This window comes from Manis pentadactyla, chromosome 3, assembly GCF_030020395.1.
Source record: "Manis pentadactyla isolate mManPen7 chromosome 3, mManPen7.hap1, whole genome shotgun sequence".
Classification (NCBI taxonomy): domain Eukaryota; kingdom Metazoa; phylum Chordata; class Mammalia; order Pholidota; family Manidae; genus Manis; species Manis pentadactyla.
Window position 1 is genome coordinate 216,219,528 of NC_080021.1, and position 14,391 is coordinate 216,233,918.

Sequence of the window (14,391 nt, forward strand, 5' to 3'; positions counted from 1 at the left end):
GCTCTCTTAGCTGCTGACACAAGGAATCACTAATAGAAGTCACGTTGGATTTATTTCCTTTTTTTAGTGCTCAGCATTTTTCATCACTTCAAGATGGGCAAAAAATGCTTGACAACATGACTCACCGAGTCCCAACTCCTTGGCACCACAGGGCCTGGGAAATATTAATCATGAGGGCAATCTTGTTAATCCACAGATGGGCACTCCGATTTGGATCAGCCACTAACAAGGTGTGTGCAAAAGGCCCTATGCCTTGTTTCTGTTTTGTTTGCTCAATTGTTAAGATCCACTTCAAAGGTTTACATGTGTTCCGGCATTAAGATTCCTTCCCTTGCTTTGAAATATTTATTCCTAGTTTGTACCATTTTAACACAGTTACTGAAGCATTCCAAGCACTCTTGCAGTACGGTTTTGACTCAGCAGGCATAGAGGGCAATAATGGGCCCATGGTATTTCCTGCTTCCTGAGAGTCCCAGAGTTCGTGAGGAAAATGTGTTAAGAAGACATCATGCAGGCTTTCCAGTGGGAGCGTCCTTCCTGATCTGTTGCCTTAGCCCATCCTCGTGCAAACTAATCAAGGTGCAAGAACTCGAGCCTGGACTCCCTGCAAATGTGGGGCACTGACACTTTGTGGTGCTGTCCCTGGCCTTCTAGCCTCCCTCTGGGTCTTCAAGATGCCACTGCAAAATGGCCAATCCCAGTATTAACCAATGGCCATTCCTGGGAAGGGCTGTTAGGGTCAGGCTTTTAGTGAACAATGACTGCTGGGGTGCAGTCACTGGGAAAGCCACGTCACTCCTCTCTGGGTTTCTAAACGCCGAGCTGCCAGACACCTCAGGCCACATCCGAGCTGTCACTACTTCATTGGCGGCCCTGGACCAAACCACCCTTGGGAATGGCGGGGTCGGCTGCAATCTGTGCCTGGAGGATGGACGGCGGCCTCGCGCGCAGGGATCGTGCCGCAGCCCCGCTCCCACTTCCGGCCAGGCCGGGGTCACGTGCCCTTGCCTGGCCGCAGCCGACGCGGCTCCTCTCGTGTCGAGAGTCCCGGCTTCCCTTCCGCCGGAAGTGGGGCGACTTTCCCTTTCCGGCTACGGGTCCTCAAGCGGAGTGGGAGGCCGGACTGGGGAGTGGAGCGGCGGCGGCGGTGGCGGCGGAGGCGGCGGCGGCGGGGGCGGTAATGGCGGAGCTGGTGCAGGGGCAGAGTGCTCCGGTGGGGATGAAGGCCGAGGGCTTCGTGGACGCCTTGCACCGGGTCCGGCAGGTATGGACGCAGCCGGCTGGCGGGAGTATGGGAGCCCGAGGTGGGGTCGGGCCGGGCCTGATGGGCAGGAGGATGTCGGGCCTGGGGTGGGAGGCAGTCTGGGCTGAGGTCTCAGCCAGAGTCGGCGGTTCCTTGAGCCTTCTGCAGCCGGGAGGAGCCGAGGGATGAGGCGCCACCGCGAGGCCCCGGCCCAGCCTGCCGGGCGGGTCTCCCAGGTGCCTGCAGCCGATGGTAAAGTATTTACTCAGGATGCCTGTCCCCGTCGCGCCCCCGCGGCCGGGCTTGATCCGCAAGGCATCCAGCGTGAGGTTCTGAGGTTCGCGAGGGGAGGAGGCTGGAGAGCTCACGGTGGGGACCCGGGTGCAGACAGAAGGCGGCAGTCTCAGGCCCAGTAGCATCTTAAAACCTGGAAAACATGTTCTTCGGACTTTTATATTCCAAGAGTGGGGTGGGAGAAATTTGAGGGTATTTTACTTTTGAGGGTGCTCTTGAAAAGGGAGAGAGGAAGATGTTAAAATAGGTGTGGGTGGTCCACAAGACGTGCAAATTCCTTGTGGCATTACTTTCTTCTCTCACGGGAAGATTGTGTATGGACTCATTGCAACACTGAAACTTTACCCTCTGACACTGTCGTGCATTTTTGTCAGAGTTAAATAAACTGATTTTTAAAAGGTTGCAAGCTTCCCTGGAGACTAAATATGGGACCTGCCAGAAATACTCTGGCTTCTGGCATGGTGCTTAGAAATATGTCCTTGTATTGTGTATGAAACGTATTGATTAGTTAGCTTTAACACTTAAACTACTTCTGCTGAGTGCCTATATTCATCATCTCTTCCTGTTTAATTGTAGGCGTACTAACTGATACGTTAAAAGTTGGGCTGTAACTAATCACTGCTTGATTTCTAACAGAAAGCCACAGGACTGACTCATTGTGTTAGAAGAAGGTCTCCAGTTGGTCGCTTGAAGATATGGTCTTTACATCTCTTTCCAGTATTCCAGGGGAGGGAACCCTACCTGTTTCCCAGATACTGACTTTTCATGTTAATACTGATGCTCCTATAGACATTATATTGGATCCCAGAACTTTCCAAACCTGTGGTTCCACCTAAAATTTTTTCTGATGACTTGTTACTTAGTGCCTAGGCACCAACCAGTGCAGTAGTGAGTATCCATCTTACTTAGACTTCAGAGCCAACCAGTGGCTGTAATGGATGAACACGCCGTCCTGCTCCCCTTCCACCACTCTGCTTGCCGGCGTGTTACACTGCTCTCCTCTACAGTACAGGGTCCTGAACCTTGTTTCTCACTGGCTACTAATGTGTAATGGCTTTGACTCAGTCCTGATGTGTGACAATCATCTTGTTGGCCTTCTGTATCCAGGAAGAAGTATAGTCACTGTCCTAAAGAGCTCAGATCCTCAGTTTGCAAAAGGCCTGTAGTTGAACATAAAATGAATTTTGAACCATTGAGAAGACTTTCTGCTTCTCTTGAGCCACTGGTTGAACTCGTATTCTTGGACAACCTGCTCAAGAGGGAGAGAGACCCTCTGTTAAATGCTGAACTAATGTGGATTGTTGAAGCAATGGTGTTTACTGCTAGCAGAGAAAACTTCACTGGAAATGTTCCCAGCTCTGAAATGCGCCATTGACTGGAGAGTTATAAGCCCAATGGAGACAGTGCTGTAAGAGTATTACTTCTGAATGTTAACAGCTGGAGGGCGATACTATCTCCAAGGATTTGATGGCCTTTAAAAACTAAGGAAAACAGGTTTGTGGGTAATTTTAGGTTTTTTTTATATACATATATAGATTTGCATTGGGCAAAAATGGAATGTTAGAAATCTGAAATACTGTATGCATATCATAAAGCTTACCTCAAAGGCTCTTGTATTACTTGGGCATCTGGATGGTGATGGTTCTACTTCTCCATTATAAACACAGCGTGTTGCAGAGATGTGATTTTCCTCCCAGTAACTGGAAATAAAAGATGAAGTATACTTCTTTCTTAAATGATTGCAAAGCTTCCCCCCCTCCTCTGTGTCCTTGTAAACACTCGTGGCAGTCTGTCAGATCCTCATGTTTGTCAGGGAGCACTAAGCTGTTATCTAGAAGATCATAAGAGAGTCTGCGTTGACCCTGCAGGGATTTTAACCTGCAGTTTGTATTAAGTCCAGTATGTGGAATCCAGCACCTCATCCACTAAGCCTCCCTCCTGGCATCTTGAGGTCTCCTTGTATATCTTTTGGGCTCTTTTTCCAACAATGGGAACCAGTTGTTGCTTTTAGTTCACACTGAGCATTGTTTCCTAGATTGAAAGGGAGTCTCTCCTCTAGAGTCACATAAATTAAAAAAATTTCCCCAGCAGTGTGAAGTCCCAAGGACTTAATATTAATAGTCTTTGGCCAAATAGGTCGTACAGCCATTCTGGAGGCAAGTACCAGTGTAGAAATGTGGTCTGATTGAGTCCCACTGACGAAAATCTAAAACTGCTGGGTAGTATAAAAAAATCATGCCCAGTTTCCCCAAGTCATTGGCAGATAAGCAGAGGTACACTGTTTCTTAAACTTGTTTAGAGAAGGCAGGCTCCTTCCCACTTAAGAGTGGGATGTGGACTCAAATAGGTCATCCTGTTCTGTGACTGTGCTGCATCTCTGCCCTGTCCATCTAGGTTACAAGGGGACCCCATGGAGATGCTGGATAAGTAGATACAAATCTGTTTTGCTTAGTTATTTTCTAAAAAAATTAAAATATTCCAGAAAGCCAATTGCTGGTCCTTTAGTAGCATCCGTTAGTTAGTGCATGAGTTTGTGTGTTAACAGGACATTGGCACCACAGCCTATTACAGAGTCCCAGCAGCCTTTCACAGGCTGGACCGGCTGACTGCCAGTCATCACCTAAATAGAAGATGTTCCTCTTGCCAAACTGCCGATGCTTTTTAGGACTCTTAAGTTCCTTTTTTGATCTAGACCCAGTCAGTGCCTCCATATCACATAACTCCAGAGTATTCCATCCACATAGATGCAGTGTGATGGGTGCCTCATGGAGATGGGTGTCATGGTCATTCTGCACCCAAATGATTGTGGCCAACCCATTGTAGAATTGATAGAAGGTAACCTTTTGAGAGATTGTTAGGCCTTGAACCTATTCTTTAATGGCACTTTTTTTGGAAAGGTTGCTGTTGTGGGGCCTCATAAATTACATAGTCCTCCAGAAAATGCCCCCGTGCTGCTGTTTAACACTTTGAGCCTGAGCAGATGATTTGGTATGTATGCTGTATACAAACACTAAACTTCCTTTAAAAGAATGTGCAGCCACCACTAGAAGGAAAAGTCATTGGTATTGGGTACTCCCTGGGAGATACTGCCTTGGTTTACTTAATTATATGATGTTTCTGACCCATTACAGAGTCAGGTGTGCTGAATGCTCAGTAGATTTACGTTTGCTCCACTGAGGCTAGCTCATAGGCCCACTGGTTGAGTAGCCCAAGTCATCACAAGGGACTGACTTCTGCATGTACATTCATTGTACCTTTCTCAAACACTTCAAAACCAGCGTCTGCCAAAAACCTATGGGTCGCTCCTGTATCTTTGCTTTGACAGTACCCAGTGGAGTACCCTGCAAAGAGCGTGTCCTTGTTAAAGGTTTTGGTGATTTGACTGAGCCCATTGGGGTCACCACACCTTAATGGAAGTGCTGAGCTCCATATTTGGTACTGAAAAGTAGGTAAATGAACAATGTGTTCCACTGTGTGCCTCTTTGGTTTTTCTCATTTTAAGCTAAGACTTAATCTTTCTTTTAAAATCTTATAGGCCATGTGTATCATCAGACTTTGGTTTCTTCGGTCCCAGTTATTTTGTAGCTACAGATTTGCTCAGACCAGTGTTCTTAAAACTGGTGGCCTGTGGTCTGCCACAGGCTCACAGGGGGGCTTGCAGTTGTGCTTTGTTTGACCCCCATAGTGCCAACACTTAGAAACTAGAATGATTTCACATAAAAATGGAAATTCGTAGCCTCTCAAGAAAAGATCTGGCCACACCACTCCCAGGTCTGCAATGGCAGTATTTGGCAAGAACGGAGAAGCAGCTTTGCCCCCTTGCTGGGGCCACTGACTCTCCAGGTTGCCTCTGTCCCCACCACTTTGCTATTGTTTTACACCACCCATTAGGATGCCTCGTTAGCAGCTTTTTCTTCGTCCTTTTCCAGATTGTGAGCCCCATCATCTCTGGTTTTTATTTGGAATTTCTAATAGAAAGAACTCTGTAAGGAGCGTTAGGAGATCTGAATCTCCTGCAAGTGGCTGCATGACACTGGGTTAGTTTGGCTTTTCCCACCATGGTCTACAGGCTCTTAGTAGATCTTCTGTGGAAGAGGGCCCACAGATACACTTCAGGTGAATGGGTTTCTTTACTGCAGGACTTCTCAGAGCCTTTAATATGCTTATGTGCATTAAGTCATATATGATATGCATTGTAAATATCCTTGAGTTAGGTCACTTCATAAAACCAAATCACATTCTGTGGCTCAGACTTCAGGAAATATTGAGATAAATCATCTCAATGGTCCCTTCGAGCCTATGAACATTCAGACATGTCATCTGGCTGGATTCAGAAAATAAGTTTGACCATGTTATTTGGGTTCTTTTGGTTTCTAATATGTTATAGTGAGTGAGTGTTCATACTCCCCTCTTCCCACCTTTTCTGTGCAATCCTTTTACTCTGTTAAGAATCGTCCCTCTTGAAAATGTTTTACATTTGGAGTTTTGCTGTAAAGTCACTTGGGAAGGAGTAACCAGTAATACTACTACTGGGGGCATGAATACACTTCCATCCCAACACCTAATGGTAACAAATCACTCCAAGGCTGAGGCATGTTAATGGAATTAATGATGTGTGATCCAGATTACTTTGCCATTATTTGAGGACCTGCTGAGGCCAGGGCCTCCTGCTGGATGCTGGACTAGTGCAGAGAGAAGTAAGACAAGTTCGCAGCTGGTTGTGTCTTGTGGCATTAGATCTTCACAACAACCAGGTTGAAACAGGTCAGAATAGGGATTTATAATTCTCATTTTACATTTGAAAACAATGAGCCAAGGAGAAATAAAGCAGTTTTCTGAGAGATACACAGTTATTATATGCAGTAGTTCTTGGACCATGTCCTTTGCATTCTAAGAAGGGCTTGGTTCCTTCGCAGAGGTAGTTGGGTAGTTTTCCATCTCAGTGAGATATCAGCAGAATCTTTGAACAGCATCGAAGGGATGCTAGTGAAATTAGATGGAACGTAGGGGAGAAAATTAATGGCTGTTTCATCTTTAGGGCCTTCGGTGGGAGGTCCCAGTTAGAACGGTATTTCAGCTTGGAGCCGCAGCTGGTCATCTTAGCATTTTGCCCACGGAAAGGTCTTCTTCACACCCACTTTAGATTTAGCAAATGTTTAATGAGGACCTTCTGTGTGACTTTGCTACGTATTAGGGAAGTTCTTGAACTTTTTTTGGAACCTAAACCTTTTTAAGACCCTTGAAACTGAACCTCTCTTCAGAAATACATGAATAGTTTTGTGTGTAATTTCAGGAGGCTCATGAATTCTCTAAAGCTAAACCTAGGAGCTCAGTTAAGGGACCTTTGTCCTTGGGGCACCAAGGTGATCGAGATAGGTCCACTCTTTAGATAACTCCCTATGGTGAAGAGACAGGACAGCCAATAACTTTCTCAGTGAGGTTACACTATTTAGAGGTGCTTTGTGAGAGAAACAAACGTCATTCTCCCCAAAGGTGGGTGGCATGAAGTTGTTGGGAAAGTTACCAAGAAAAGCTGTGTCTTATTCGATTGGTTTATAGAATTCCTTGTGTTGGTTAATGCCAGTAAATAGGGCAGAATCAGCCAGGGCCCCATCTCTAATGACAACAATAGCTACTGTTCATTGAGCCCACATTGTGCTGGGTGCCAGGCAAGGACTTTTCATATATGTTCTCTCATTTGATGGTCACAAAATCCCCAGGGGCTGTACAGTAGGCCCCTTTCTGCGGTTTCAGTTACCCGCAGTCAGCCGCACAAGCAGATGATCATCAGAAGGTCAGTAGTAGCCTCGTGCTATGTCAGAGCACCCACGCCATTCCCCTCATGTCCTCTCACCACTACGGTCTTTTATCATCCCCATCATCACAGAAGGGTGAGTGTGGAACAGCGCGGTATTCCATGAGCACGAGAGAGCCCACACTAACGTGGCTTTTAACGCAGGGTACTGTTACACTTGCTCTTTGTTGTTGTTGGTGACCTCTTGCTGTGCCTCGTGTGTAAGTTAAGCTGTATTGTAGGCGTGTATGTGTAGGGGAAAACGGACTGTGTTGGGGGTTTGGTACTATCTGCAGTTTCAGGCCTCCACTGGGGGCCTTGCAGTGAAACCCCTGTGCGTAGTGCTGTAGAGTGAAGTGGTTATTAAGACTGGATTCAGACAGATGAGTTCAAGTTATGATTCCACCACTTACTAGCTTAGTGACTAGACAAGTTTTCTAACTTATTTAAGCCTCAATTTCCTCATCTGTGAAATGGAGATCATTGATGATAGTAATCAGTTTTTTTTTAAATGTTAGCTAATATTAGAAGTTAGGAGGTTACCCTTGGGAGGTGGAGGTGGGTAGTGACTGAAGGGGCCATGAGGCAGGCGTCTGGGGGTACAGGTAATAGTCTGTTTCTTTCTCTGGATGCTAGTTACACAGGCATTTTAGTATGGAAAATTCCATGAGCTAGAAGCTTAATGACCCATGTACTTTGCTGTATTATTACTGTTCAATAATAGGTTAAAATAGTGAACATTTCTTGTTCCTTACCATGTGGCCATTGTTCTCCATGCTTTACATTGTTATTTCATTATCCCCATGGATACAGTTCCAGGCCCACAGTAATGAGAACAGTGGCTACTTTATAAAAATGAGGACACTATCAAGCACTTAGTAAGCCCGATACACTCCTATTGTCATTGTGACCTTTTAGGTGGTGGGATGCAGCACCAGAAGTGGCTCCTGAGCACCACGCCCCCTGGGAACATGCTCTTAGTCCCTCGCTCCCCTGCTCTGGCCACACAGTTTCTTCCTGCTTAGAGAGCAGAGACTTGCATCCAGCCCTGTACCCTCCAGGGCCCAGGCAGGGCCGCTCTGGGTCCCTGGGAGGCAAGTTGGGGTTCTCCCAGGGTGGTGGTGTGAGCTTTCACCACTGCTTGTTGGGTCCATGTGAAACCACCTAGAGCTGTATTTAACAGCATGGACCCAGTATGTGGCTGACTTGCATTCGGGCAGCTTTGCCTGTATCCATTTAGTATAATGTCGTAAGTGTGAAGTTGTGGAGATCTTCACGGTTTCCTATTTCGATTTATACTACAAAATGAACTACTTTTTAATGAAACCTGTCATCAGAATTTTAGTCATGGAAATGTGCACTGGGAATAAGTAACTGCCATGTTTCCTAACTTCAGCGATTTGTGTACCACCTTGATGATTTTTGTCTTAGTGAACCCTCAATATTCTATTAATATTTTAAAATCATTTTTAAATTTAGATATAAGTAACTTTAAAAGGAAACAATCATTATCATAAGTGAAAAATGTTGCCATACATGGAAGGTAACTAAGAACGTGTGTGTCACACACACACATACATACACAGTGGTGCACATGCATGCACACACACAGATGTTCATGCACTTCCCAAATTTGCCTTTTGTCTCCTCTGGAGAACATTGGCTTAGTCCACCCCTGCATTTTACAGGCGAGTACCCCAGAGAGCAGGGCCTCCGAAGGTCTTGCCCAGACACCCTGGAAGAGCTGGCCAGAAAACTCCAGACTGATTCCTGGGCTAGTGCTCCCCTCCTCATTTCCACTAACTGCTGGCAGTGGGGGATAGATGTTTGTGACGCCGATGTATATTTCATCTATTAGTATGCTTAAAATAGCACAGGTAGAGAGAAAAGCCATTCTCCTCCCCACCTCCCCCCAAAAAGGGGAAAAGGAAATCAAGTGGGAGGAAATCTGTAGCAGAGTCCCCTCAGGTCCTCAGATAAGGACGGGAGTGGCCTTGGTTTGCAGGAGCATCCTGGCTTCAGTGACTCATTTTCTGGCTAACACCATGATTCACTGAAAATGGACCTCACTTACCTTAAGCAGCTACTGTTCCGAATGATCAGTTATAATCTGAGGAATTGCTTGAACTCTCTGCACTGGCAATCGCTGGTAAAGTGTTTCGGGAAGTATTAGGTGGAGGAAAGGGAGGTAGCCTGGTGCTGTGGTTGACAGCATAGACTGGATCCAGGTGAGCCTGGGCTTGAGCACTGCTCCTGCCACTTACAGGATATGGGGCTTTGGGCAGGTCACTCAGCTTCTCTGAGCATCACTTTTCCTTGTCTTAAAATGAAAATAATAATACCAGTCTCCTAGAGAATCATCAAGAGAAATAAATGAGATAGCATATTTAAAATGCTCTTAAGAGTGCCTAACACATAGTAAGCACTGACTGTATTTTAGCTCTTACCATTTTAGTAGACATTTAAAATCATTTCTTGAAACAAGGTTGCCCTTGTATGAGTAAAGGAATACACTTTCTTCACAGTATATTATACTGTACAATGTAGTATCGATGAGTTATGTAATTGTAGATTACAACGTTAAACTCATATCTGACATTTGTTTACCCAGGGTTCATATGTAGTCTATTGACTTCAGAGCTACACGCTTAACCAGTATTCTGTACTGCTTCTCTTTTAGTGGAAATTTCCCAAATTATAGATAACTGAAGCAAACATGGCTTAAGAACAAATCTGAAAGCCTCAGCCACATTTTAGAAGCATGCTTATTTAGGAACAGGAAACTACTGTAACACTTTTAGCATATCTTTTAGGAAAAAAAAAGGCACTGCACCAACATGAAACATACTATGTAAATTACAAGAAAGACCAAGGACTCAGGAATAACATTTTAGCTAGTTTGGAAGGAAGGAAAAAGATCTGGAAGCCAAGCGCCAGTCGTCAGCCAGAAGGGAACAGGGCAAGTGGCTGATGTATAGAGCTAATGTTTGCAGTCCTGTCTTAGAGAGTGACTTGAGAAGCATGCGGTTGGGGGACTCCATTGATAATCTTAGCCTCTTTCTTTTGTGTTTTGGGGTCATCTTCACTGCTGGGAACATTTAGGTCCATCTTCTAAAAACAGCGCAGCCAATAATCTTGAAAACCCCCACATCAGCCATTTACTGCTTAGGTGTGACAAGTGAACGGGCCTCTGTGGGGCACAAGCCACAGCAGTGTTCTCACCTTTTAATCCACCTGCTTTACCAGCTGAGTCCTTAAAGGTCACTTTTGCATCTTAAGTAAGTAGCTAACCTCCTCAAGCTTATCCAAAACAAATACAGAGAGCAAGATTGCACGTCGGTGGTAGAACACTGTGAGGTAGGATTGATACAGTATTTTGTGTCACAGCAAATGGCCTCTTGCCCTGAGACTTGGGAGTTTCTGTCAGCAGTCTTAGTATTGTAATTATTAACTTAATGTCTTTAAACAAGTACCTGTTCAGGCTGCCATCATATCTAGCCTAGACACGGATCGGCAGACTTCAAGATCCAGATAGTAAATAACATATATGAGCATTACACACCATATGGTCAGTGCAGTTCCTCAGCAAAAACAAATCGATGTGGCTATGTTCTAAAAAACTTTATTTACCAAGTTTACTGAACCCCCCGGCCTAGAATATCTCCTCAATGATATTCCTGCTCTCATCCCCTTAGAATTTATTCTCCTTGTCAAGAGGATCTTTTAATAACAAATCAGCATGTGACTCACCTCACTCAGCCTTATAGCTGCTTCCCGTCACCCTTCCTGTAAAATCCAAGTCCCTACTGTGACCTAAAGTCCTGGGGAACTGGCTCTTACCCACTTGGAACACTCTAAACGCTCTCGTATGTCATCATCTTATTAGCATAATGCTGATCACTGGCTGAAGTGATCAGTTTATTGGCTACTTGTGTACCTGTGACTTCCCAGAGACTGCTGACTGAGAGAGTAGGGGCCTGCTAATCCTTGTTCCCAGCAGGAACCCCAGTGCCTGGAATGGAGCTCATCATGTAGTAGGCACACAGCATATGTCGGGTGAATTGCCTTGTTTAAACCTCTGGTATTTGTGAAGTGCTTTCTAGTTTTACCGAGCTCCTGTCTGTTCACAGTATGTTATCTTCTCAAAAACCATGAAGCAGGTAGTATTAAACCCAGAGGGTTTTTATGCAGAAGAAGGGGACTTGTGCAACATCACAAACTGGAGAATGGAAGGAATGAGACCTGACCCCAGGATACCTGACACTGAAATCCTGCTGTGGGTTTTCAGTATCTTGATTGTCTTTAGTTGTTTATTTGTTCAGTGTAACTTATCTTTATGTTGGTCCCAGAAGCACATTTGGGCCCACTTGGACAAGCTCAGAGAACTGCCACTAAAGAGTTTGCTCTGTGGACAGCTGTGCTAGCTGCCCCTTGGTCCACTACTGCTCATTAAACTTAACTTAGTGACGAACATCAAGAGCAGGTGTCATAATGTTCCTTCGATCAAATAAAAGTTGCTTTATTATGAAGATCACATTTAATTTCGAATGAGAACAAAGTAGATAAGTTCTACATAGCATTTATTTCTGGGGGAAAGCATTTTAGTAGGTATGTTTTGTTCTTTAACTGATAATAAATATTGAAAGTTAAAGTAGCTTTCAGAGGTTATATCACTTACTCCAGTGCAGGAATCATTCTGAAATAATCTGGACGGATCGTCATCCCTCTGCTGTTTGGACATTTCCAATGAAGAGCAGCTTATTGTTTTATAGCTTCATAAACATCATCGCTGTATAGATGCTGAAGCTGATAGGATGGATACATTCCCAGAGTGGTTGCTATTGAGCAAACATGGCCTTTTAAATATTATTGCAGAATTTGTTTCTTAAGGGATTCCTGTGATAAAACCTTTTGAACAAAGTTCTTCATGTTGTTGGCCTGTTTGTTTTTTTTCTTAAAATGCAAATTTTGGGAAGTATTTTATTTCTAAAGACATTATTATTAAGGCCGAAAGAAAACTCAGTTAACAGTGAAAAGGGCATATCCTGTTATGACACTGCTTTTACGTTAATCTAGGTTGGGGAGAAATGGGGGGTAAAAAACCCTTTAAAGAGGACTCTTGTCTTTCTCCCCTGAGTGGAGCCACGACTTGTTACTGAGTATTTAAATCTGATTCTCTCTGTAGATTGCTGCTAAAATTGATTCAATTCCTCACTTGAATAATTCCGCACCTCTAGTGGACCCCTCAGTGTATGGATATGGAGTACAAAAGCGGCCTGTGGATGATGGAGGTAAGCTGCTGTAAATATCTTTGCCTTTCAGGGGTAGGTAGTGAACCTGCCAGTGACGTTGGAGTCTGTCAGCCGTTTCCTTAACTGCTATCTCCAGCGTCACTCTCTGAAGAGGAATGATTGAGAGGAAGTACTTGGGGTGATTTTTCTCAGCAATTCTGTAGCATTTGAGTTCTTATTTGCCTTGATAATACAGGAATCCTTTTCAGCTGAGCTCTAAGGTAAAGACTTGGCCTTTGAGCGACAGCTTGGAAGTAATGCGACCGATTGGAGTTTTGCTTGTGTGTCCTCATTCTTCTGGCATGTGTGTGGGAAATGAAGTTCTCACATTTTTCCAAAGAAAAATTAAGGTTTGGTGCATAGCTCTGAAGAAGTTAACAGCTACATCTGGACCTCAAAGAAAGGGAATGGGGCTGGTGACCTTTCTATAGTCTGTTTGCCAGGTTTTTCACCAATCCCATTTATGACAGACTCTTTCCAGAAGCATCCATTTTTCTTTCATTCAGTTGTTACTCTGTTGGTGTATATGCCCTATCATCCCCAAAAGAATTGAAGACCACCTGGAGGTGTCTGTCACCGGCACCTTGGCAAAGAGTAACTATCAGAGGTGTTTCTACAGAGAGCTTAGATTTCCTTTCTCAGATTTTGTCTCCTGCAAAGTATGACTATAAAAAAGAATCTGAAATATTCTGTGTGGTTCATGAATATGTACTTGGTGGCTGGACCAGTGTCTTCTCTCCCCTTCTGTCGATCTGCATGCACTCAGCCCTGTGTGTGTGTCCACGTTTCTATGGTGTATTACTAAGAGGAAAAAATCAAGGCGTACAATAGTGTATGTTGTGTAATCTCTTTTTCCAAGAAAAGTACACATTTTTATGTATGTGGGAAAAAAATGTAACTTGTCATGAATAATTCTCATCTCTGGGGATTCTGAAAGAGGAGATCACCATTGTTTTTAGATGTTAGCCTTTTCGCAATAATTGTATAGCTTCACACTGTAAAGATTTTAAGGCTATAGCCCTCATTGGGGTGTAAAAGTTCTTGTCTGTTTAAAAAAAAAAAAACTGTTATGATGACACACACGCAGAAAATCTTCCCCAAGGCCATTGGAACTATGGTGACCATTTAAACTGCTACTCCAAACTGGAAAACTGTGATCTTTTCGTATTTGACTCGTGTTAGTGGTTTCTTAGACCAGATATGACTGATGGCATTGTCTGCATTTTACCTTAGTGAAAAGCTCTAATGCTAAGTAACCTTTTTACTTTTTCAGTGCCAGACAAATTAGTTTTATTTTTATATGAATGTTATGTGCATTTATGCTTCTGTTCTTTTTAAGTATCGATGATATACAATCTTAACATTGGTTTCAAATATACAACACAGTGGCTCAACAGTTACCCATATTAAATCCTCACCCCCCTCCGCCAATGCAGTTCCTATCTGTCAGCATAAAGATGTTACAGAATCATTGACTGTATTCTCCATGTTGTACTACTATCCCTGTGACCAACATACATAATGATACAGAATTTTTGTGCCCCTTTGTCCCCCTCACTCCTCCCAGCTTCTGTTCTTATGGGACATTAATATAAAAATAAAACTAATTTGTCTGGCTCTGAGCACATGCGTCTTTAATGGACAGTGTCTGGCCCACTGTTTCCAGAAATCAAAATCAATACATTTCACAGCTCTCAGCCTTGTTTTCACCTAGTGTGTGCAGCTGACTCTGAGACATGCATACAGCAAATAGGTATTTGCAGTGTCCT

General features: G+C 44.1%; 1 protein-coding gene across 4 annotated transcripts in view; it reads left to right on the plus strand.

The window, feature by feature from the left end:
- Window positions 1–1,106: 1,106 nt before the first annotated feature.
- Window positions 1,107–14,391, plus strand: part of FUBP3 (far upstream element binding protein 3) — a 48,282-nt gene continuing 34,997 nt past the window's right edge. For 3 of the 4 annotated variants that reach the window (XM_036913569.2, XM_036913571.2, XM_036913570.2), the window contains exons 1-2: window positions 1,107–1,264; window positions 12,517–12,622. In XM_036913569.2, coding sequence (XP_036769464.1) covers window positions 1,181–1,264; window positions 12,517–12,622 — 190 coding nt within the window. In that variant the 5' untranslated portion in view covers window positions 1,107–1,180. Of the gene's footprint in view, window positions 1,265–2,201; window positions 3,032–12,516; window positions 12,623–14,391 lie in introns of those variants that run through there. The other variant, XM_036913573.2, reaches the window with a different exon arrangement.